This window comes from Pelophylax lessonae (assembly GCF_965119305.1).
Source record: "Pelophylax lessonae genome assembly, chromosome: 2".
Lineage (NCBI taxonomy): Eukaryota > Metazoa > Chordata > Amphibia > Anura > Ranidae > Pelophylax > Pelophylax lessonae.
Genome location: NC_138769.1, coordinates 270,536,232 through 270,560,633, shown reverse-complemented (window position 1 = coordinate 270,560,633; position 24,402 = coordinate 270,536,232). Strand labels below are relative to the sequence as shown.

General features: G+C 45.3%; 1 protein-coding gene across 2 annotated transcripts in view; it reads right to left on the bottom strand.

Moving 5' to 3' along the window:
* REN (renin) overlaps positions 1–24,402 on the bottom strand; it is an 822,085-nt gene that overhangs the window by 143,398 nt on the left and 654,285 nt on the right. For both annotated transcript variants that reach the window (XM_082245108.1, XM_082245109.1), the window contains exon 7: positions 16,070–16,214. In XM_082245108.1, the coding sequence (XP_082101234.1) occupies positions 16,070–16,214 (145 nt within the window). The remainder of the gene's footprint in view (positions 1–16,069; positions 16,215–24,402) is intronic.

Below are 24,402 nucleotides of genomic sequence, written 5' to 3'. Positions count from 1 at the left end.
AGGCTGAAGGAGAACGACCTGTACTGGGTGGCCACGCTACTAGACCCCCGGTATAAGCAGAAAGTCTCTGATATGTTACCCAATTACCAGCAGTCGCAAAGGATGCAGCAGCTACAAAATAAGTTGAAAAGTATGCTTTACACAGCATATAAGGGTGATGTCACAGCACAACGGGAATCCAACAGGGGAAGAGGTGAAAGTAATCCTCCTCCTACCACTACCACGCCGGCAAGGACAGGACGCTTTACAGACGTCTTGTTGATGGAGGACATGCGGAGCTTTTTTAGTCCTACGCATCGCCACAGCCCTTCGGGGTCCACCCTCAGAGAATGACTCGACCGACAGGTAGCAGACTACCTTGCCTTAACTGCAGATATCGACACTCTGAGGAGCGATGAACCCCTTGACTACTGGGTGTGCAGGCTTGACCTGTGGCCTGAGCTATCCCAATTTGCCATTGAACTTCTGGCCTGCCCCGCTTCAAGTGTGCTGTCAGAAAGGACCTTCAGCACAGCAGGAGGTATTGTACTGAGAAGAGAAGTCGCCTAGGTCAAAAAAGTCTTGATTACCTCACGTTTATTAAGATGAATGAGGCATGGATCCCGAAGGGACTGACAGTGGGGGATGCATTTGACTAAAAAAGGCCTAGTGATGACTGAGATGCCTTGGGCTAAAAATGGTCCACACGTTGCTGTATTTAATCATTATCTGCATGCCTGATGACTTACGTGACGACTCCGCCACCAACTACTGTTCAAGCCGCAATGTTTTAGTGCACTTTCTGCCTTGAAAACCTCAATTTTTCAGGCCGCTGCTATAGCAGCGGCTGCAACAATACCTACTTTTTCATGCATGTGTACATGCCTAATTTTTCTGGCCTCTGGTGCTACACTGTGGCTGCAAAAAAACAAAAAAAAAAGGCACATACATGTGTCAATTCCCCTTCGTGATCGTTACCTTGTCGTGGTGAAGGGGCTTGCGTATCACAATGAAGCGATCACCTCTAGGAGTGTGTTGGCACACCCCAGATGATAAGGTCGTTGCTTCATTGTGAACAGACCAAAAGCGATCCGCGGGATAATTTTTCATAGAAAAAACATTCATTTTCTTTCATTCTTTCTGCGGAGCTGGGTATTTTTTGGCCACGTTACTGAATGCTCATGCACAATGGCTGTAGGCTCATGCGTCCTTTTGCGGAGGTCACAAACCTGGTGGTCAGTCGAACCCAAGGCAACATCATCGACCTCATCCCATATGCGTTTTTTTCTGAAGTGTGCCCTGCGAAGAGTACTGGATCAGGCCGTAGATGAGCATGAAGAGGAAGAGTTGTGGTCCCCATCACCACCAGAAGCAGTCTTGTCGTTGTCAATTGCTGGACCTGTGGCAACGCAGAGAGAGGAGTCTGAAGAAGAGAAGTCAGAGGAGGAAGGTGGCTTTGAGGAGGTGGAAGACCAGCCACAGCAGGCGTCCCAGGGGGCTTGTTGTCACCTTTCGGGGACCCTTGGTGTTGTACGTGGCTGGGTGGAGGAAGAGACCTTCAATGATGTCAGTGAGGACAAGGAACGGGACATGGCTAGCTTGGTATCCAACCTTGTGCAAATGGGGAGTTTGCGGTTGTGCAAATGGACTGACTGACTGACTGTTAAACGGGGAGTTTGGTCTGTCAGTGTTTGGTCTGTCACTGTGAAGCGGGCGTAACCCTTACACTACTTGATCGATACAACATCATACCTGATCGTATTCACACACTGGATGTTTTAAAGTACGTTATTCCAAACAATTTAGGAATGTTAGGTGATTTATGCTCTTTATGGATCAAAACCTGACTCTGCGTCAACTACGTAATTTTCCATGGGAGTTTTGCCATGGATCCCCCTCCGGCATGCCACAGTCCAGGTGTTAGTCCCCTTGAAACAACTTTTCCATCACTATTGTGGCCAGAAAGAGTCCCTGTGTGTTTTAAAATTCGCCTGCCTATTGAAGTCTATGGCGGTTCGCCGGTTCGCGAACATTTGCCGATGTTTGCGTTCGCCGTTCGCGAACGGCGAATTTTAGGTTTGCGACATCACTAATGCTCTACCCCTCTAAGCTCAGGGTTGTTGCTGGTGAAGAGGTCTTGTTCTTTGATAAACCCGCGGCTGAGGCACAGTGGCTGGACGCCAATGGCAGGGCATTGAGAGCTGCCCCCTCGCCGAAGCGAGAATCCCTGTGACCCTGATGGCTCGCATTGTTGAACAGCTGAATGTCACTTTCGTTTGTTTCCTGTTTGCCTGGGAGACTTGAAGTCTGGATGCTATTTTAGTCTCCTTGTTAGGCGGTTGCTACCCTGTTCTACCTACAGTTATGTGTTTGGAACTTGCACTTCTTGCTGCTCATGAGGAGATCACTGTGACAACTGTGACCCCTCCATGGATTCCCCCTATTGGTCCTGGTTGGACGCATCCTGTTACCTCTTCCCCCCCCTTCCTGTGGTTTCCCTTCATCTTTCAAGAGCCATTTTTTTCTTCTTCCTCCTGCACTCTAGCCTCACCGGAAGTTACTCCTGGGAACTCTTAATTATTGCCTATCTGTGGTCATCTTCACTGCTGTACTTTGCCTCTGCTGACCTGTGGACTGGTTCTCCTATCTGCCCTTGCTGGACTGTGCCGCTATCATGGGCCCTGTCGCTGCTTTTCTCAATGGTTCGCTCCTGTGTTCGGACTTGTAATTTGGGCGCCCGCCCTCATTGCCCTGCTGAACTCATGCTATGTTCTCCTAATGGCTGATACTGTTTGTGTACTCACTTGGAATATCAGGGGTTTCAACAACCCTATCAAGAAAACTGCTGTGTTTAGATATGTTAAAAGGTTACAGGCCGACATAGTATGTCTCCAGGAGACGCACGTGGCTGGGCCTACCCAGCCGACTTTGGCGCCCAGTTTGTTTAGTCACCAATATCATTCTGTCTACTCTAGCTATTCTAGGGGGGTTAGTATACTTATTAGGCGGGGCGTCCAGTTTACTTGCATGCAGTGTGTCATTGACCCTGAGGGTCGCTTTGTGGTCCTACTGTGTCAGGTGGTCTGACCTGTGCCATTGCAGTGGTCTATGTCCCTCCCCCTTACTCGGTGGGTGTCTTTCGTTTGGTCATGGAGAGGGTGGCTGGGTTCCCGGAGGTGCCGCTGTTAATACTGGGTGATTTTAATACTGTGTTAGATGTTTCCCTTGATAGGTTTGCTCCGCACGCCGCTGCTCCCGCGCTGACCCGGGGTCCCACGCCCTTTGCTCGGTTGGCGGGGGAGCTCGGTTTGACGGATGTGTGGCGGATGGGTCACCCGGGGACTCGTCAGTACTCCTGTTTCTCTGCCTCCCACTCCGGCCTCTCCCATCTTGATATGGGGCTGGGCAATGACCGCCTGCTGCCGCTGGTAGTGGCTATGAGCCGCGTTTGGTCTCTGACCATTCCCCGGAAGCTCAATGCGTTTTGGTCGACGCTCTTTCCTAATCCTGACCCTCTTCCCTCTTCCGTCCCAGTTGTCCTCCTTTTAACCCAAAATCAGGGCACGGCTGGAGTGGGGATGGTGTGGGACGCTGCCAAGGCGTTCATGAGGGGGCGGTTTATAGACTCTATTAATGCAGTGAAAACTAGTACGAAAGAGTGGGAGAATACGGTGCTGGCGGAGGTGGCGAGAACGGAGGCCGCATATGTTGCTGTCCCTGCTGAGGACACCCGGAGGTCATGGCTGGCGGCCCAAACCTTGGCGGGCACGGTTTCGCTCCAGCAAGCGGAGAACAAACATTTCTTTCTGCAGCAGAGGTACTTCGAGGAGGGTGAATCCACTGGCCATATGTTGGCTATGACGATACGAGCACAACAGCCGACGACGTTTATCCCAATTATTACCGACCCTCAGGGGGTTCGTTGGCACGCTGCGGCTGATGTGGGGAGAGTGCTACGAGATTTCTATGTTGATCTTTATTCTTCTAAGATTTCTGCCACCTCCCGGGAGATTACGCATTTCCTGGAGGGTTGTGATCTCCCCGTCCTCTCGGCCTCGGACGCGGCTGTGCTCAATGCCCCCCTGACGGAGGATGAATTCTATGCCGCTTTGAAATCTTTACAAAATGGCAAGTCTCCGGGAGTTGATGGTATCCCTACGGAGGTCTATGGTAGGTATGCAGAACAGTTGGTACCTCGTCTGCTCCAGGTCTATAACTCGGCGGGAGCGTAGGTTACCTCCTTCTATGTCTGAGGCTGTTGTGGTCCTTATCCTGAAACCTGACAAAGACCCTACCCTGCCTGACTCCTATATGCCTATATCCTTGCTCACTGCAGATGTTAAGATCTTGGCCAAGGTTCTGGCGACGCGTTTGTCCCAGGTTGTACACAAGCTTATCCATCGGGACCAATCTGGTTTTATCCCTTCTCGCTCTACGGCTCTTAACCTCCGACGTCTTTTTCTCAACCTACAGGTACCGATCGACAATTAGGGTAATAGATCGATTTTTTCTTTAGACGCAGCTAAGGCTTTTCGACAGTGTCGAATGGTCCTACTATGGGAAGTACTTCGCCGTTTTGGAGTTGGGGAGTTGTTTCTTAACTGGGTGCAACTGCTTTATTTGGGTCCCACGGCTAGGCTACGGTTTAACAGGGAGCTGTCTGAGCCCTTCTGTCTCCATAGGGGTACCCGACAGGGTTGTCCGCTGTCTCCTCTGCTATTTGCTATGGCTCTGGAGCCCTTGGCGGAGCGGATTCGGGCTTCTTCTGAGATAGTGGGGTTCAGATGCGGTGTTCGTGAGGACACTATTTCTCTATATGCGGATGATGCTCTACCTGGGTGACACCCGGGCCTCTCTGGATGCCGTTATGTCCCTTATTGACTATTTTGGTTCCCTCTCGGGCTTTTCCATAAACTGGGATAAGTCAGTTCTGATGCCCCTGGATCCTCTTCCTGCTCCTCTCCCTGCCAGCGCGGCTGCGGTTCGGGTGGTGGATAGGTTTAAATACCTGGGAATACATGTATCCCCCGACCCGACTGACTATCTGGTGTTGAACTTGGTGCCTCTGCTGCATAAATTACGCTCTAAATGCACGAGTTGGTGCAAATTACCGCTCTCTGTTGCTGGTCGTGTTAATCTCATTAAAATGGTTTGGGCCCCCCAGCTGCTGTATGTCTTCCACAATACCCCAATGTGGATTCCTAGAAAGTGGTTTCTCAGGATTGAGTCTCAGTTTTGGGAACTTATTTGGTGTAAGAAGGTGGCCAGGATTAAACTTGCCACTCTCCAGATGGCTAAGGATGGTGGGGGTTTGGCGGTCCCCAACCCCCGGGTGTATTTCCTGGCCTCCCAGGTTCAACACATGGGCGGCTGGGGGATTGTGGACCCGCAGGATCCCATTGGGGCCTTAGTGACCCCTCTGGACTCTGACTCTCCTGTGCTTGTCCATTTGGAGGCGGGATTTGCGCATCTGCGCTCCGATTAGTGTGGCGCTGTGTGAAGGAAATGTTTCGGGTTGGGGGCTTCCTACCGCTATCTGGAACAATCGGAACTATAGAGAGCTTGCCCGTCTTGAGGGTACGGAGATCTGGAGGATGCAGGTTCTCAAGTCTTTTCGAGACCTGGAGGAGGAGTTCCGGGTTCCTAGACAGCATTTTTTCAGGTATCTGCAGCTCTGACATGCGCTCTTGGCTCAGGCCAGGTCTTCTACCTTACGGCTTACCCCCCACAGATTCCTGGGGAGGTACTCCGGGCCTCCGACAGGAAGGGCATGATATCTGAGGTATACGCTGCCCTGCTAGGTTCGTTACAGGACCCGGCCACCCTCCCTGCCAGGGCAGCGTGGGAGGAGGACCTTGGTCCCATTGATGGCGAGACGTGGGAGCTGTGCTTGGCCTCCATTCCCTTAGTCTCGGTTTCGGCCTCTCACAAGATCTCCCACCTTATGCTGTTCCATAGGGCGTACAGAACACCTGTTAAGTTGCATAGATGGGGTCACAGACCTACCCCTCTCTGTCCGAAATGTGATAGGGAACTGGGCACACTGATGCATATGATGTGGCTCTGCCCTAAACTTTTTAGATATTGGTCTACGGTTATAGCTACGATATCTAAGGTATATAATTTCCAGTTGCTGCGAGACCCTTCGATCTGTCTTCTTTGGGCCCTGGAGGTTGAATGCACACGTAGCTGTTATCAGGCTGCTCTATATGGCTCGTAAACTGATTGCCAGATATTGGATTTCCTCCAGGGTCCCGACAGCACAGCAATGGATTGCACAAGTTAACAGCTCCCTTTCAGAATGCTTGTTATGTGGTGGTCGGTGGAGTGTTCTCGGCCGGCCGATAGCATTGACTTCAGGATTGGACAGTGGGTTGATTATATGTTTGCTTTATGGAATGTTACTTGCGCATTGTACTGCCCTATCTCTTTTACAGTATTGTTTGATTTTCATATGCTCGCACTTTCTACTGCCTGTACAATGTTCAACTGTTTTTTCTTGTCAATAAAAATGATTTATTTTATGAAAATAAAAAAAAATGGAGAAAAGATCTGGGAGTCCTGGTAGAGGATAGACTAAGCAATAGCATGCAATGTCAAGCGGCACCTGCCAAAGCCAGCAGAATATTAGCATGCATAAACAAAGGGATGTATTTCAGAGAAAAAACTATAATCCTTCTACTTTATAAAACTCTGGTCCGACCACATCTGGAGTATTCTGTCCAGTTCTGGTCGCCGGTCCTCAGGAGGGATGTGTTGGTGCTGGAGAGAGTCCAGAGAAGGGTAACTAAACTAATTAGGGGATTGGAGGACCTTAATTATGAAGAGTGTCTGCAATCGCTTCATTTATTCTCCCAGGAGAAGAGACGCCTGAAAGGGGACATGATAGCAATTTATAAATATCTCAATGGTGATCTCAGCATAGAAAAAAAAGCTATTCAGTCGAAAGGATTGCATGAGGACTAGAGGGCATACAATGCGATTAGAGGAGAGGCGCTTTAACCTCAGGCAACGTGGGGGGTTCTTTACTGTTAGGGCTACAAGATTGTGGAATTCTCTACCACAAGAGGTGGTTTCTGCGGGAAGTATGGTGGCTTTCAAAAGACTCTTAGACGTACATCTCAAGAATCAGAACATTCAGGGGTATGAGAGATGATTATGGCCACATACACCTACACAGGTTGAACTGGATGGACTATTGTCTTTATTCAACCTCACCTACTATGCAACTATGTAACTTGACCATGAGTCTGTGGGAAAAGAGATACATCTGGTCCAACAAACCTTTTTCCTCCCAGATTATATTCTATGGCCGTTACATCGACGACGTAGTGATTATCTGGCATGGTACACCCCTTACCATCCAACCCTTCATAGATCACTGCAATCAAAACAATATGGGCCTTACCTTCACTTCAGTACAAAATCAAGACTCTTTAGCCTTCCTAGACCTCCTACTCTGCCACGACCAACAAACAATATTCACCGTAAATTATACCAAACCTACAGCGGGCAATTTCTATTTGAGTGGTATGCGGACGTCCCACTCCACTTGCGATTTATTTTGATAGAGAGATCCTTCTTTAATGTCTTCTTTTTTCTTTGGCACATTTTGAAAAACATTCTCTTATCTAGTAGGTCTATTCTTTTCCCCTAAATTGGTGGGTTTTAGAGGATTGAATATGGTCAATAGGGTGTTGAGTATAAAATTGTGTTAATTTCTTGTGATTTTTAACATAGTACAATTGTGTTCTGAGTTGTGTAGTCATTTGCAACTCTCATGTATTATTGGGGTTTTTTTTACATGTTTTTATATGTGTTTTTTGCCTTAACATACATTTAAGAAGTATTTAATGTTTTTAATGTTTTTTACCTTTTTAAAAAAAACTGTACAAGAATGTAATTATTCATTGTAAAATGGATGATGGCATGCTTGGGGATTGATGTAGTATGCTACAGATGCGTCATTCTATGTCTGCCCCTTGTGGTAGGGATGTGTCTGGTGCGGTACTCTTCCCAGGCATTCCAGTCAGCCTTTAGTGTTGGCGGAAGTGCTTCATCGCGCTGACCTCAACAGACCGTAAGTGCGTCATCGCGCGCCGTAATCGGAAGTGCGTCATCGCGCGCGCCGTAATCGGAAGTGCGTCATCGCGCCCTGCAACCGGAAGTGCGTCATCGCGCACCGGAAGCGAAAGTGTGCGATCACACTTTCAATTAGAGGGACAATAAAAGAGCGTGCTGCACATGGGGGCTTTACCTTTGACAAAGTCTGATGAAGGACGAAACGCGTCAGACACCCCAGCCTCCATGCAGATACGCTTGTAGCCGTGGCAAACCTTCTTTACATGCCTGTATCACGCAGCCAACATGTGAGTTTTTTACCTGTATTTTTATTTAATAAACTGTACGTACTTCACCATGTGAGCCCCACTTGTTTTCTTGGAGGAACATCAATGTCCATCTTTTGGGGTTTATGAAGTTCGTAAAGACATACTGTCCTCTATGAATGTTCCGTGGATTTCTTACTGACTTGGAGTGGACCCTTCACTGGTGATTGGTTTATACCTCATGCTTGGTGGACCTTCCGTTACAGGGGGGTCTAAAAATCTGGTAAGGAGATTACCTTATTCTATGTACGTGGTGAACATCAGGATTGTGTCTGCACGGTGTTGAAATTTATCTGCATTCATTTCTGCACTTCAGCATTATAATTTGACGGACTTCATGGACTGTGTTCTTTTATCTTATAGTTCTTAATGTGGTGCTGTACTTGAACACAATTTTGCTATATGGTCTGATACTACTGTTGTACTGGCAGCCTTACTCTTGTTAGTTCCTTTTAGCACAGCTTTCCCACTTCTTTGTTTGTTTACATTTATCTATCATATGTTAGCTGCTGCTGTTTGGTGTTTTCATTACACATACACATGGATATTTTTCCGTTTAGAACGAACCATGTCTCCAGTTTTAAGGATGCATTTGAAGGCTCTCCTGACCCTAATAGGTCTGATATTGGAGGCATATTCCTAAGGGTACGTAACATCATGGTTGCAGAGACCCATACTAATTGGGACATAGCTCTCCTAGAGAAATACCTTGAGGAGGGTTTTGTACCCCGTAGTCTAAGATGGGAAGTAAATCCCCAGGAGGACGAAAAATACCTCACGCTCTGGTTTAAGTTTTTTAATGACGCAGGTCTCAATATGTTGAGATTCCTCATCACTCGTAAGAAACAAAAGCTTACCAGATTGGATGAGGAACTCACTACTCTTAAAAAGCTATTAACTCCTCATAAGGATACTCCAGAGTTTAAAACAAGATCTGATGATCTTCAAAAATTTCTGGAAAAGGAGGAATCTGAACAGAAGTATAAAAAGAGAAAAAAATACTTTAGGGATGCTGGTGATTACGGGAGTGATCTTGTTTTCAAGTGGCAAAAAAGGAGGGCGGAGTTAGCGGGTGGAGGAGTGCCATCTTTGGATCCATCGGGTTCTCAGATGGAGACAAATCAGGCTCCAAGTGGTTCACTTGGAGGGGGTACCAACATGAGACCACCAAGAATGGTCTCTGTGGACACCCCACACCGATTTGCGCCTGGAACCGCACCCCCTGCTAGACCACCTGGCCCCTATATGAGACCTAGAGGTAATCAACAACAGTTTTGGTCCCAACATTTCACAACAGTTTTACTCTAATACTCCTAATAGAGCCCCAAAAAATAAAAACAAAAAGAAAAAGCACAAAAAAGCTCAAAACAATCAATACTATACCCCTGTACATAACTCATATGCTCCCTTGGAACATTTCCAGGACAATTATGACAATTATGATGATAGGTTCATCACACAACATCCTCAACCTGCCCCCCAGAGAAATAACTATCCTCAGGATCGAGGCTATGATTCCCCTTGGAGGAACCAATACCCTCAGAGATATCCAGATTTTTTTCTGAGGGGCAGGTACGACTACGACCAGAACGTAAGTCGAGACGAGAAACTAGAGGAGGCAGAAGGAGGAGGAAAGAAAAGAAAAAGGACTTAAAAGGGGCAGGCATCTTCAACCTGAGTTCAGTGTCTCTCACTGATGATGAGCTTTTTGTCCTTGACCGGGGTTTGAAGCATGTGCCATTCAAACCACTAAATAAATTTGGTGTTTTTATGGATATTCAAAAGTATACGCGCAAATTGAATATAAAGCGCTACATGCTTTCTAACCCGGTGAGGAACTCTATTCCGGTTAGAGAAGGAATTAAACATTCCAATCTTTCAAATGCTTCCCTGTTTAATCCCCCTGGCTCCCTAGCCCCGTCACTAAGTATATTTAGAGACCTAGTCATCAAAGACCTGGAATCATTAGAAGTAAAGTGGATGTATGTCGATCGTAGGTTTAATGTTGGATTGAAATCCTTACAGGCAAGAGATGAGCTTGTGATAAGACCTGCGGACAAAGGGGGGGGGGGGGGCGGGGAATCGTGGTCCTGGACAAGTCTGCATATTTGGCCGAAATGTCAAATATTTTGTCGGATCACGATACCTATTCCCCTCTGAGATCTAATCCCACCCTTAAATTCAAAAGGGAGCTCTCTGCAATTGTCAATAAAGCCTTTGAGGATAACATCTTGAACAAGAAGGAGAAATCTTTTCTTGTTCCCGTGGCTCCTAGGGTCCCTATAATGTACTACCTCCCTAAGGTTCACAAAAATTCTACCCACCCACCTGGTCATCCCATTATCAGCGGGATAGACTCAGTGACCTCAAGGGTAGGTAAGTACATTGATGGCTACCTACAGCCATTGGTGGTGTCCACCCCTACCTTTTTAAGAGACTCGACCCATGGTCTGAGACTTTTGGATGATGTGGTGTGGAGGGATGGTTATCTGCTGGCTACTGCGGATGTTACCTCCCTCTACACCATCATCTCTCATGACCATGGGTTTAGAGCTGTATCCTCTTTCCTGCAGAGAGATCCACTACTAATCACGGTACAGAGGGACTGGATCCTTGAAATCCTCTCCTTTGCCATGACGCATAACTATTTCTGGTTCGGAGGTTCTTATTACCTCCAAACCAAGGGCGTCGCCATGGGTGCCAAGTTCGCACCTAGCATGGCAAACCTGTTAATGGCAAAGTGGGAGGAGGATTTCATTTTAAAAGAACACAGGGATGAGTTAGTGCTATGGAAAAGATACATTGACGATGTCATTTTAATATGGAATGGCACCGTTGAGTCTTTATCCCGTTTTTTTGAGGAGTTGAATGAGAATATTTTTGGGATTCGTTTGCAGTATGAAGCAAGCGATTCCAACATTCACTTTCTTGACCTCAATATCTCTGTCAGGAATAACACACTGGTAACTACTACTTACTTTAAGGCCACTGATCGTAATGGCTTCATTGGCACTGATAGCTTTCACCATCCTTCGTGGCTCAAATCGGTGCCAAAAAGCCAGTTCATCAGAGTTCGTAGGAACTGTACTCGTCTTGATGACTACTTAGAACAGTCACAAACTTTGAAGAACAAGTTCCTAGATAAAGGGTATTCCGACTCTGAGTTGGACCGAGTGATTCAGGAAGTGGCCTGTATTGATAGAACTAGTATGTTGCAGGGACCTGTGAGAGAAAAAGAAACCAATGCTGGATTTGCAACATCTTTTGTGACCTCGTATACCCAACAGTTTCGGGACATAAAAAGAATCTTTTGGAAGGTGTTGAGGAATGATAGGGTTTTGGCCCCAGCTATTGGAGAGCATCCTACGGTGGTTTATAGAGGAGCTCCTCCCCTGAGACTCAGGGTAGCGCCCAACATCGTGGATCAGCCTTTGAGAACAACTCATCTATTCTCAGAGATAAAAGGCTTCTTCCCCTGTAGGAGATGCATCGTCTGTAGGGCTAATGCCATCAAGGACAGGAAAGTCACCTCCTTTTGCTCTAAAACAACGCAAAAGAGTTACCCCATAGATAAATTCATCACATGCTCTACAGAAAATGTGGTTTACATGTTGGAATGCCCATGTGGATTCCAATATGTGGGCAGGACCACCAGAGCTATGCGGGTTAGGGTGAATGAACATTTGGGCAACATTCACCGTGGCTTCCCAAAACACAGCATCTCTAGGCACTATTCAGAATGCCACCATAAGAAATCAGTTGGTACTAAAATAATTGCCATCGACAAGTTTACCGCTCATTGGAGGAGTAGTAATGTGCGAAGAGAGATCTCACGCTTGGAGACCAGGTGGATTTTTGACCTCAAGTGCTATACGCCCCTTGGTCTCAACGTGGACTGGGACGTCAACTGTTTTATAAATAACAGTTGAGTGGTATGCGGATGTCCCACTCCACTTGCGATTTATTTTTATAGAGAGATCCTTCTTTAATGTCTTCTTTTTTCTTTGGCACATTTCAAAAAACATTCTCTTATCTAGTAGGTCTATTCTTTTCCCCTAAATTGGTGGGTTTTAGAGGATTGAATATGGTCAATAGGGTGTTGAGTATAAAATTGTGTTAATTTCTTGTGATTTTTAACATAGTACAATTGTGTTCTGAGTTGTGTAGTCATTTGCAACTCTCATGTATTATTGGGTTTTTTTTTACATGTTTTTATATGTGTTTTTTGCCTTAACATACAATTAAGAAGTATTTAATGTTTTTAATGTTTTTTACCTTTTTAAAAAAAACTGTACAAGAATGTAATTATTCATTGTAAAATGGGTAATGACATGCTTGGGGATTGATGTAGTATGCTACAGATGCATCATTCTATGTCTGCCCCTTGTGCTAGTGATGTGTCTGGTGCGGTACTCTTCCCAGGCATTCCAGTCAGCCTTTAGTGTTGGCGGAAGTGCTTTATCGCGCTGACCGCAACAGACCGGAAGTGCGTCATCGCGCATGCCGTAACCCGGAAGTGCGTCATCGCGCCCCGCAACCGGAAGTGCGTCATCGATCGCACTTTCAATTAGGGGGACAATAAAAGAGCGTGCTGCACATGGGGGCTTTGCCTTTGACAAAGTCTGATGAAGGACGAAATGCGTCAGACACCCCAGCCCCCATGCAGATACGCTTGTAGCCGCGGCAAACCTTCTTTACATGCCTGTATCACGCAGCCAACATGTGATTTTTTTACCTGTATTTTTATTTAATAAACTGTACGTACTTCACCATGTGAGCCCCACTTGTTTTCTTGGAGGAACATCAATGTCCATCTTTTGGGGTTTATGAAGTTCGTAAAGACATACTGTCCTCTATGAATGTTCCGTGGATTTCTTGCTGACTTGGAGTGGACCCTTCACTGGTGATTGGTTTATACCTCATGGTTGGTGAACCTTCCGTAACAGGGGGTCTAAAAAATTCAAAAATCTCCCACTACACCAAGTGCACCCCTAACCTTTCTAAACATCAAAGGCATGTTCCAATGCTGCAAAAATTATGTCTCACCTGCAAGCATGTTACACACGGCCTAAAATAATTTTCTACAAAAGGAGAAAAATATACCATTCCAGATTTTTTCAACTGTTCCACGGAGTTCGTAATAAACTGTATGTCCTATCCATGAGGCCTACTTTATGTAGGCCACACCCAGGGCTGGCCCAAGACATTATGCTGCCTGGGACAAAGAATGAAATGCTGCCCCCCCCAAAAAAAAATCACACCCAGCAAAAGGCATCTACATCCATTATTTTATATAAATATAAAATCTATAAAATATTATATATACTGTTATCCTCTTCCAAAACTCACCACCAGACCAGTCCACCAAACACACACTGTCTGTCCTCAGTCCTTCTGTCACTCCTGTGTCTGCTGCGGCCACCGCCCTAGAAGGATCTTCTGCCCTGTGTCAGGTGGAGTGCGCTGATGTCTGACGTCATTGCGCACACCACAATCATGTGAGGGATGTTCCCCGGAGGAAATGCTCAGCCTCCTCATACTCATCAGTTTGCAGTACGAGATGGGGGAAATGCTGCCCGCAACCCGCCGCAAACTGATGACACACAAAACTGCTGGAAAAAAATCTTGGGAGTCAATTTGCTCTCCAAGTGCTGCCTGGGTCCAATGGACCCAGCGGGACCCATGGTAGGGCCGGCCCTGGCCGCACCATCCACAATCTACGCAAAAGATTTGGGGAACACAGAAGGTTTTTTGAAGCTGGCAACAACAAACACAGCATCCCCAAACATTTCCTGCAGCACCACCACCAATCTTCAGCGGACCTAAAAGTGTGGATTATCGAATCCATACTGAAAAATCTTCCTCCAGCAGAAAGGTTTAAACGCCTATGTGCTCGAGAATCCTTTTGGATATATCGCCTGGACTCCCTGACACAGGATGGCTTAAACTAAGAAATTGAGGTGAACCCACTACTTTAAACTACTACCCATCATCCTAAATATAGCAATACTTCATATCCTGCATTTTTTCTCCAGAATATTTCATATTTTGCTTTTTCCTCTACCTTGAAATACTATCACCCTCATCTCAATTACCTAAGAGAAGCCCCTCTCCATCATGGACTTATCTCATTCCTATAATGCCTATACATATATGAGTATATATGCATTATCTCTCATTTTTCAGGTTTATTATTATCATTTTTTTTATTTTTTTCCCCTCTAATTTTATTTTTATTATTATTTTTATTTTTCATTTATTTCAAACTTTTTTTTATTTTTTAAACTCATTGTATACACCGCATCTCCACAGCAACAGGCCCCCACCCCCGGAGACTCTCTGTCATATGACTTCCTGTTCTGGTCTGATTACTCATTGTATATATTGCATCTCCACAGCAACAAGCCCCCGCCCCCTGAGTCCCTCAGCTATAAAACTCCCAGTCTGCAACATAAATCAGCATTACCTGAGGAAGGAGCACGCATGCTCCGACCGCGAGCACCCCCCTGCCACTATTGGATGTAAGCCTGGATACTGAATGCTGCCAGAAACACAGGAAGTGTTGGACTCCACCGGCACAACCAGGACCACGGCCGCCACAGTGTACTTCCCTAACATCCCTACAGTGTTGCAGATGAACCATCCTTATTTGCTGATCAACTATTTCCTCTGTGTGAGTTACTACATTGTTTTTATGTAATAAATAACCTTTTAACCTACACTGAGGTGGCACTGGTTTTCTTTTCCTACCCCTTTGGGGGGTACAGAGGTGGTTGTGGGTGGGGGGTACAGAGGTGGCTGTGGATGGGGGGGTGGGGGTAAAGAGGTGGCTGTGGACAGGGGGATGGGTACAGAGGTGGCTGTGGACAGGTGGGGGTACAGAGGGGGCTGTGAACAAGGGGGTAAAGAGGTGGCTGTGGATGGAGGGGGGTACAGAGTTGGCTGTGAATGGGGGGTACAGGGGTGGCTGTGGACGGGAGGGTACAGAGGTGGCTGTGGAAGGTAGGTACATAGTATGTGTTTGTTTTTGGGATTTTGGGATAGAGAACAAAATTGCATAGGGGAATTGCAAAGGGGGATTTCATAAGGGGGGGGGCAAGAAAATGCTTGTCCAGTCTCCAAACAATATTAAAGACGGCCTGATCAGGACAAGTAAATGGCTTGTGAACAAAAGTCTGTCATGGTGACCTGCAACCACATGGATTTTGTTTAAACACAAAGCCAAAGCCATTCATGATCACAAAAAAACATTCCACATACCACGTCATAGTGATCATGAACGGCTTAATGCACTGAGACAGGGATTTAGGCTCCTTTCACACAAGTGGTCTGATTGCATCCACCTATTACTTTTTCAGGTGGATCTGAATGAAAATCCAAAGTTGATCTACGGGCTTATTCTGGGTCAGTGATTCAAAGTATCTAAGTTACAGATACTCAAGGGTAAGGTCAGCAATAGCAACCTAAGAATATTATGTAGTATTAGTTTCCTTCAACAGAAAATACATTTCCATAAAGAGATTTACAATGTTAAATACTTTAATGCCTATATTTAAGCTTTTTGTAGTATTTGAAGCTTTTTTCTTTAACTATAGAGTCTAGGTATGCTAACTACAATTAGTAATTTAAATGTAAAGGAAAGATTCTCTTATGGTAAAATACTTGAACCCATTTTTATACAAGCTCAATATTGCTTGAATTACCTCTCCTTCAGGGAGCTGTGTGGCCCCAATTGCTTTCATGAGGACAGATACTGAGCCAGCTGGCCCAGTGATGTAAGCTGCACCTGTGTCTATAGCTACAGTGCACTCTTCTTTACAGAACAGAACCTCTGCACCAGCTGATACCCTGTTGACAAAAAACAGTCATTGTGAACATGACTTAAAAAAAAAAAAAACACACTAAGTTGTACTAAAAACTTTAGAGACATTACACTTTTGAACATGGGATGAAGCATGATACTTTTCTTTATAGCTACTTGGACCACTTTTTCTCCTAAAGTTCAAGCTAAAACATTAAGTGCCGATTCACATTTGTGCGATGCGCGAACGCTGCAAATATGCAGCGTGATCCCGCATCGCATCCGCACCTCTGGCAGTTCACACTGCCGTATACTATATATAGGGGGTGTCAATTAAAAGTTAATGACACCCCCAGTTGCGATCGCATATCGCAGTGCGATCTGCAAGTTTGCACAGAATCGGATCGCACTAGTGTGAACCACTATGCGATCCGATTCTGCTGCGAATAAAAAAAAGCCTTTATGTGCGAGTTTAGTGCGGATGCGGTGCGAATTCAGCCATACAAAATTTATGGCTGAAATTCGCACCACACATGAGATCGCATGTAATTAGGAGCAGTGCGCTCTGAATTACATGCGATCTCCGCAATCGCACAAATGTGAACTGGGCCTAAAGCAGAACTAAACACTCTCAACCAACATTATACTGCTAGCATTAATAAATAGATAGAAAGGTACAGTATACTATATTTCCTTATTATAACCTTTTTTACATTTCTTCAGTTGCTTCTGGTTTTCATGGGAATTTTTTTTTTCATCCTTGCTACAAAGGCTAGTTATAAGTGAGGACAGTGGCCATTTAATTGGACTGTTGAAATATTGGTGATGGGATGCACTGAGCACCTTTGCTGCCATAGTGCTATGTGCTGGGAGTCCAGTGCAGCCCCTGTGCCTTTAAGGAGGGACGGGCTCCCTCCAGGTTCCCCTGCCCTCTGCTTATCCATTTTAATGTAAATTATAATGGATAGGCAGAGGCTGCGTAAACTGTTGGTGCTATATAAATCCTGTATATTAATAGGAATATGAATTATAATGCATGTGCTTCCCCTGTGAAAGCTCTCAAAATTTAGAGTTAGGACTACAAAAAATGGGGGGCCTTGATGGGGATCTGTAGCTAACGCATGTATTTGCTAATGTATGCAGACTAATCCCCTGCTTTTAAAGCATTCTGTGTTAAAAAAGTAAATATCTGATGATTTTTTTAAGCCGTTTGCTGCCAGGGCAATTTTTGTGTTTTTGCATACACGATTTTATAATCATCTTAGAGTTAAAGGTTAGTTAAAACCCCAAAACATAAAATCTATTTTGCCCAGTGTCCCCCCCTTGTTGGCTCACCATTTCTTCCACAAGGGCAGTTTAGTGGACAGATCTGCCTTGGTGTCTCAATATAAGGAGGCACCTATCCCCTTCTGGTTGTATTTCAAAGTACAACATTTCCTTTTATCACCAACTCAGAAGCAAGCATGCAGTAGGCCCTCCTTTTATCACCAATTCAGAAGCAAGCATGCAGTAGGCCCTTGTCATGGTATGTGGCCATATGTTCTAGAGACACACCTCAAAGACATGTCATTTCTTATTTATATGCCATGCTTTATGCACATATTTTGCTAGGGGAGGGTCCAGCTTGCCAAATGAGAGAAGTGGATCTGGACTGTAAATTGGAGCATGAGGAATGGGAACAAGTGCACCTGACAGTTTATAAAGGCTCCCTCAATGTTTCTATTCAAGAAAACATTTATAAAATTAGAACCAGATGGTACAAAGTGCCAACAATCTTTCATAGGATCATGCTAGCAGTGTCTAATTGATGTTGGCAGTGGCACTGTGTAGAAGAGGAGGGTTACTTCTTTCACATTTGATGGACCTGCCCCTGTATTTCTGATTATTGATAGAGATTATGAGACAATTCTCCAGGTGACAAATTAATATTTGGCCTTCAAGCCACTAAAATATTTTACACTATAATCAACAATCACTGTGGACCTACAAGAAATCAAATGCAGCCGATATAATAAATGCTGCTAGAATATGTATGCCGACTCATTGGCTGGATGCACTGCTCCCGGACATACGGGAATGGTTCTCGAGATGGAATGGAACTGAAGACGTGGAAGAATTGATACACGTTTCACAAGACAGAATGTCCTCTTTAACCCTCCTCTTGTGTTAGGGTCAAAACTGACCCGTTTTCAGGTTTTGAATGTCTATAAGTATCACATAAATTTGTTTATTGCATCAAGATTTTTTTACTTTGTCAGGAACCTCTATTTAAACAATGTAATAGAAAAATAATCCTTTTCACTAAATTATAAAATACTGTGGTGAAAATTAAGACGTTCATGGTGTTAGGGTCAATTCTGACCCAGTTATAATATAGGATTTTAGGACACTAATAAGTGCCAAAACTGAAATCATAAACACTCTCTCTGCTTAGTAAAAGTGACAGCCACTCCCCTCTCAACCCTGTGAGCTGTAGTTAGGGAGGGGCCTATCTCTTTTCCTGCTTGTCTGCTTCTCTAAATAAAGTGAAGAAACATAGGACACATTCATTTCAGAGTTGCTGACTTTATTTTACCATTTTTTAAATTTGACAATGAGAGGTATGCTATCAAAAGAAAGGTCTAGGGGTCACACCAAAAATATTAAAACCAATCTTTTCAAGGATAAAGAAGCCTAACAAGGTAACCAAGAGGTAAGAAACAAATTTGATGATAAATAATTATTCAGAGGGTATTTTATGGCTGATTTAAAACACGGGTCAAAACTGACCCTAACATCATGGATAGTAACGGAATTCTAACATAAGAGGAGGGTTAACAACAACTTGGGCATGTTGGCAGGGCTGCTGTTAGAAATCGCGGGGCCCCGTACAGACTACCTGGCAGGGCCCCCCCAAGAAAATATTAAAGATATATTTAGCTAAAATTACAACAAAATCACTAATAGCAGACACAAATATAACATAACTCGCATAATTCCTGCTAAATTTAAAAAAAAAAAAAAACTATGTTAAATAAAAAAGAAGATGAGATGAGAAAAATATACAGGCTGTGCAGTTGGAGCTCAGTGATCAGAGAGACAGAGAGAGAGAAACAAAGTTACAATATACAAATGAACTCCTGAGCAGAGATAAGTGCTAGGAGGAGGGGCCCACACAAGGGAGGGGGATTAGTGAGGAACAACTGTCTCTTTCTCAACAGATAAAAGCTGATAGCCGGGAGAGGGACAGATCAGATTCAGGTGCTGGAGGAAGATTTCTGTATTTGTTGTCCATCACTAATCCCCCTCTCTGTGTGGGCCCCCCTGTGTGTTCGGGCCCCCTACAAGAGGGCTGGTGGTCCCCCCCTATCAGCGGCCCTGCATGTTGGATTCACTTTAAGACTACAGATCCGTACAAACATGGCATGACATAGACACAGATGAGAGCTGCTCCCTTTGGAACTGTTTTGAAAATAAATTTTTATTCAATAAAAAGGAAAACAAGATAACAGTACATGCAAGAAGAAACACAACAATAATACATGTAAAGTTCCATCTGAACATCAAGGTGGATATACTAAGCATTCAACTGCTATATCGCTTATGCAGCTAATAAGAGTTCAACCTCAAGTTGTCTTTTCTTACAGGTAGAAGGTACATTACCAGACCTACACATGCTTAAATGTCTAACAAAGCTGGTGTCCTCTCTCAGAAAAGGGAACTGTGAAGGACAGTGGCCGCCCGAGCCCTCACCCCAACTGGGTACTTACTGTGAGGGGTCGGTTTCCACCGGATGCAAACTAGGAGTGCAGGTGTCGCCACTACCTGTACAGCAAATCCCGGTCTGAGATCCAATAGATAGCATAAAGGGGGAGGGGAGTGAAACAGGGAAAGAGGGAGGGAGGGGAAGGAGGAGGTTCTTACCACCAGATCACTAGTAAATACAGAATGTGGAAGATCTACTACAGGATGAATATATCATTAGTTTTGTCTCATATCAAGGAGAAAGTACTACACGTTAGAAGGCTGCTGTAACCAAATCTGCCATTGTTTCTGGAAAGACACCGCTTTCCTTTTGTTGAAAGCGAGAAGTTTTTCCATTTCACATTGGTTGGCTACTCTATGTTTAAAAACAGTCAAGTTCGGGGGTATTATAGAACGCCAGTTAGCTGCGATCGCTATTCTAGTAGCAAATAGGATATGTGCCATCACCTTCCTGACACCAGATGGGTAAGCTTCCAATCCGAGGCTCAGCAAGGCCAGGGCTGGCGAGGGCATGCATCTTACTGCCAGTAGTTGAGACATCCAGTCAAAAACTGCTATCCAAAGTGGTTGGATCACTGGGCACGTCCAAAAGACATGCAGTAGATTACCGGTGTCTTGGCACTCACGCCAGCGAAGAGGGGAACATTTGCGGTCTATAGTATGGAGCCGTGCAGGCGTCATATAGTATCTATGAAAAAGTTTTTGAAAATTGTCCCAAAGATCCACACATGCTGAGGAAGAGTGATTGACCAGGAAAGCCGTAGTCCATTGAAAAATTGAGAAGATTTGAGATGCACAATGGAACGAGACAGGGATGCTCCCTGTCCCCAATGCTGTTTGTCATCTATTTAGAACCCCTGCTTGCAACAATAAGAGGATGTCCAGATATTAGAGGGGTAGAAGTTGGAGAGGTAGAGCATAAAGTCGCGGCTTTCGCCGACGACGTGTTGCTCTACGCCTCCGACCCAAGGATCTCCTTGCCAAATATAATTAAAACTTTAAAGCAATATGGAGAACTCTTAAACCTAAAAATTAACCAAACAAAATCCGAGATATTAAGTATTAAAATGAGTACACAGGAGAAATAGGCTAAAAAGTGAATTCCCCTTTGTATGGAGAAGAGATGAGTTAAAATACCTAGGAATTAAATTAACACCAACTCCAGAAAAGTTATATAAGGCAAATTTTCTTCCACTATTAAATGAAATTAAAAACAGAAATAGATTAACACTAAGAGCTTTATCATGGATGGGGATAATCAATATCATAAAGATGGCAATCCTCCCAAAAATATCGCACGAATTCCAAATGTTACCAATACAGATCCCACATGCCTTTTTTAAGACATTAAAATCATTGATATCTAGGTTTGTATGGAAAAACAAAAAACCAAGGATAAAATACACAACACTAAGTAAAAGTAAAAAAGAGGGGGGGCTAGCACTACCGGATTTTAAAAAATATTATCAGGCATCAATCCTTACACGGGTGATAGAATGGGTGAAAAAAGAGAGTGGAAAAAATTAGGTAAAAATAGAAAACACAATGAGTGACACGTATTTAGGAAAAATTATTTGGATCCCACCAAAATATAGAAAGTTAAACAGTAATACACATATAATTACACGACAAGCGTTAAAAATCTGGGATATAATACACACTAGAGAAAAATGGAAATACAATTCTCCACTGATACCACTACAAAACACAATTTTTTTTGCACAAGGGGAGGGAAGGGAATATGGTAAATGGATGGGAGAGGAGGATGTACGGTTAAAAGATATATTGGAGAAGGGAAAAATTATCACGTTATTGGATCTAAAAAAAAGAAAGTAAACTGGAACGTAACCGAGTGGAGGTACTGTCAGAGGCGTACCTAGGGTCTCCAGCGCCCTTGGCGAGGAGCTGTATCGGCGACCCCCCCGGAGGGGGGTGTCCAATGCCTGGCGTGCTGTCTGTGTCATTCTGAGTGCCGGGTATTCACGTGACACCCGGTGCTCCCCCTGTGTACTGTGCAGGGCTGGTACATGGATTTTTGACACCCTAGGCCAAACCTCATTTTGCCACCCCCCCCCCTCCCCCCAATTGGCCTCGCCCCTGACTCCACTACCTTTGCCCTGCCCATGTATACAGTGGAGACTACACAGACCTACCTGGTTCCCACTTTCACCTACCTAACCACTACACTGACCTACGTAACCACTACAGTGACCACTACACTAACCTACCTAACCACTGCACTGACCACCCTAACCACTACAGTGACCACTGCACTAACCTACCTAACCACTGCACTGACCACCCTAACCACTACACTAACCTACCTAACCACTACACTAACCTACCTAACCACTACACTGACCACTAACCACTACACTGACCACTACACTAACTTACCTAACCACTACACTGACCACCCTAACCACTACAGTGACCACCCTAACCACTACAGTGACCACTACAGTGACCACCCTAACCACTACACTGACCACTAACCTATCCAACCACTACACTGACCACTACACTAACCTACCTAACCACTACAGTGACCACCCTAACCACTACCCTGACCACTACCCTGACCACTACAGTGACCACCCTAACCACTACAGTGACCACTAACCACCCACTACACTGACTACTATACAAACAGACCTCACACACACACAACAACATTCCCCCCTCCCTTCCCCAGTACAATGCACTTCAATGGATCCTTCTTACCAGTGGCGGCTGGTGCTCAAAATCTTTTTTTGGGGGGGGGCGGCGGAGCGCAAACAGAAAAATGTTATAGGCATTGCTTTGCGGCAAAAAAAGCTGTAAAAAAATTGCGTGACTTTGAGGTCACAAAAGTGTGAAAGGGGCCTTCAGTAATCAAGGTATAGTGTGCCCCCTTCAATGCAGAGTGACCAGCATGCCCCCTTTCAATGCAGACAGACCAGCGTGCCCCCATTCAGTGCAGACAGACCAGCGTGCCCCCATTCAATGCAGACAGACCAGCGTGCCCCCATTCAATGCAGAATGACCAGAGTGCCTCCTTTCAATGCAGAATGACCAGCGTGTGCCCCTTTTAAATGCAGTGAGATCATCGTGCCCCCTTTCAATGCAGAATGACCAGTGTGTGCCCCCTTTCAATGCAGAATGACCAACGTGTGCACCCTTTCAATGCAGTGAGATCATCGTGCCCCCTTTCAATGCAGAATGACCAGTGTGTGCCCCCTTTCAATGCAGAATGACCAGGGTGTCCCCTTTCAATGCCAAATGACCAGCGTGTGCCCCCTTTCAATGCAGTGAGAACATCGTGCCCCCTTTCAATGCAAAATGAACAGCGTGTGCCCCATTTCAATGCAGAATGGCCAGCGTGGCCCCCATTAAATGCAGAATGACCAGCGTGCCCCCTTTCAATGCAGAATGACCAGCGTGTGCCCCATTTCAATGCAGTGAGATCATCGTGCCCCCTTTCAATGCAAAATGACCTGCGTGTGCCCCCTTTCAATGCAGTGAGATCATTGTGCCCCCTTTCAATGCAAAATGACCAGCATGTGCCCCCTTTCAATGCAGAATGACCAGCGTGTGCCCCCTTTCAATGCAGTGAGATCATAGTGCCCCCTTTCAATCATAGTGCCCCCTTTCAATGCAAAATGACCAGCATGTGCCCCCTTTCAATGCAGAATGACCAGCGTGTGCCCCCTTTCAATGCAGTGAGATCATAGTGCCCCCTTTCAATCATAGTGCCCCCTTTCAATGCAAAATGACCAGCGTGTGCCCCCTTTCAATGCAGTGAGATCATAGTGCCCCCTTTCAATGCAAAATGACCAGCGTGTGCCCCCTTTCAATGCAAAATGACCAGCGTGTGCCCCCTTTCGATTCAGAATGACCAGTGTGTGCCCCTTTCAATGCAGAATGACCAATGTGTGCCCCCTTTCAATGCAGTGAGATCATCATGCCCCCTTTCAATGCAGAATGACCAGTGTGTGCCCCCTTTCAATGCAGAATGACCAGCGTGCCCCCTTTCAATGCAAAATGACCAGCGTGTGCCCCCTTTCAATGCAGTGAGATCATCGTGCCCCCTTTCAATGCAAAATGACCAGCGTGTGCCCCATTTCAATGCAGAATGGCCAGCTTGGGCCCCCTTTCAATGCAGAATGACCAGCGTGCCCCCTTTCAATGCAAAATGACCAGTGTGTGCCCCCTTTCAATGCAGTGAGATCATCGTGCCCCCTTTCAATGCAAAATGACCAGCGTGTGCCCCCTTTCAATGCAGTGAGATCATCGTGCCCCCTTTCAATGCAAAATGAACAGCATGTGCCCCCTTTCAATGTAGAATGACCAGCATGTGCCCCCATTCAATGCAGTGAGATCATAGTGCCCCCTTCAATGCAAAATGACCAGCGTGTGCCCCCTTTCAATGCAGTGAGATCATAGTGCCCCCTTTTAATGCAAAATGACCAGTGTGTGCCCCCTTTCAAGCAGTGAGATCATCGTGCCCCC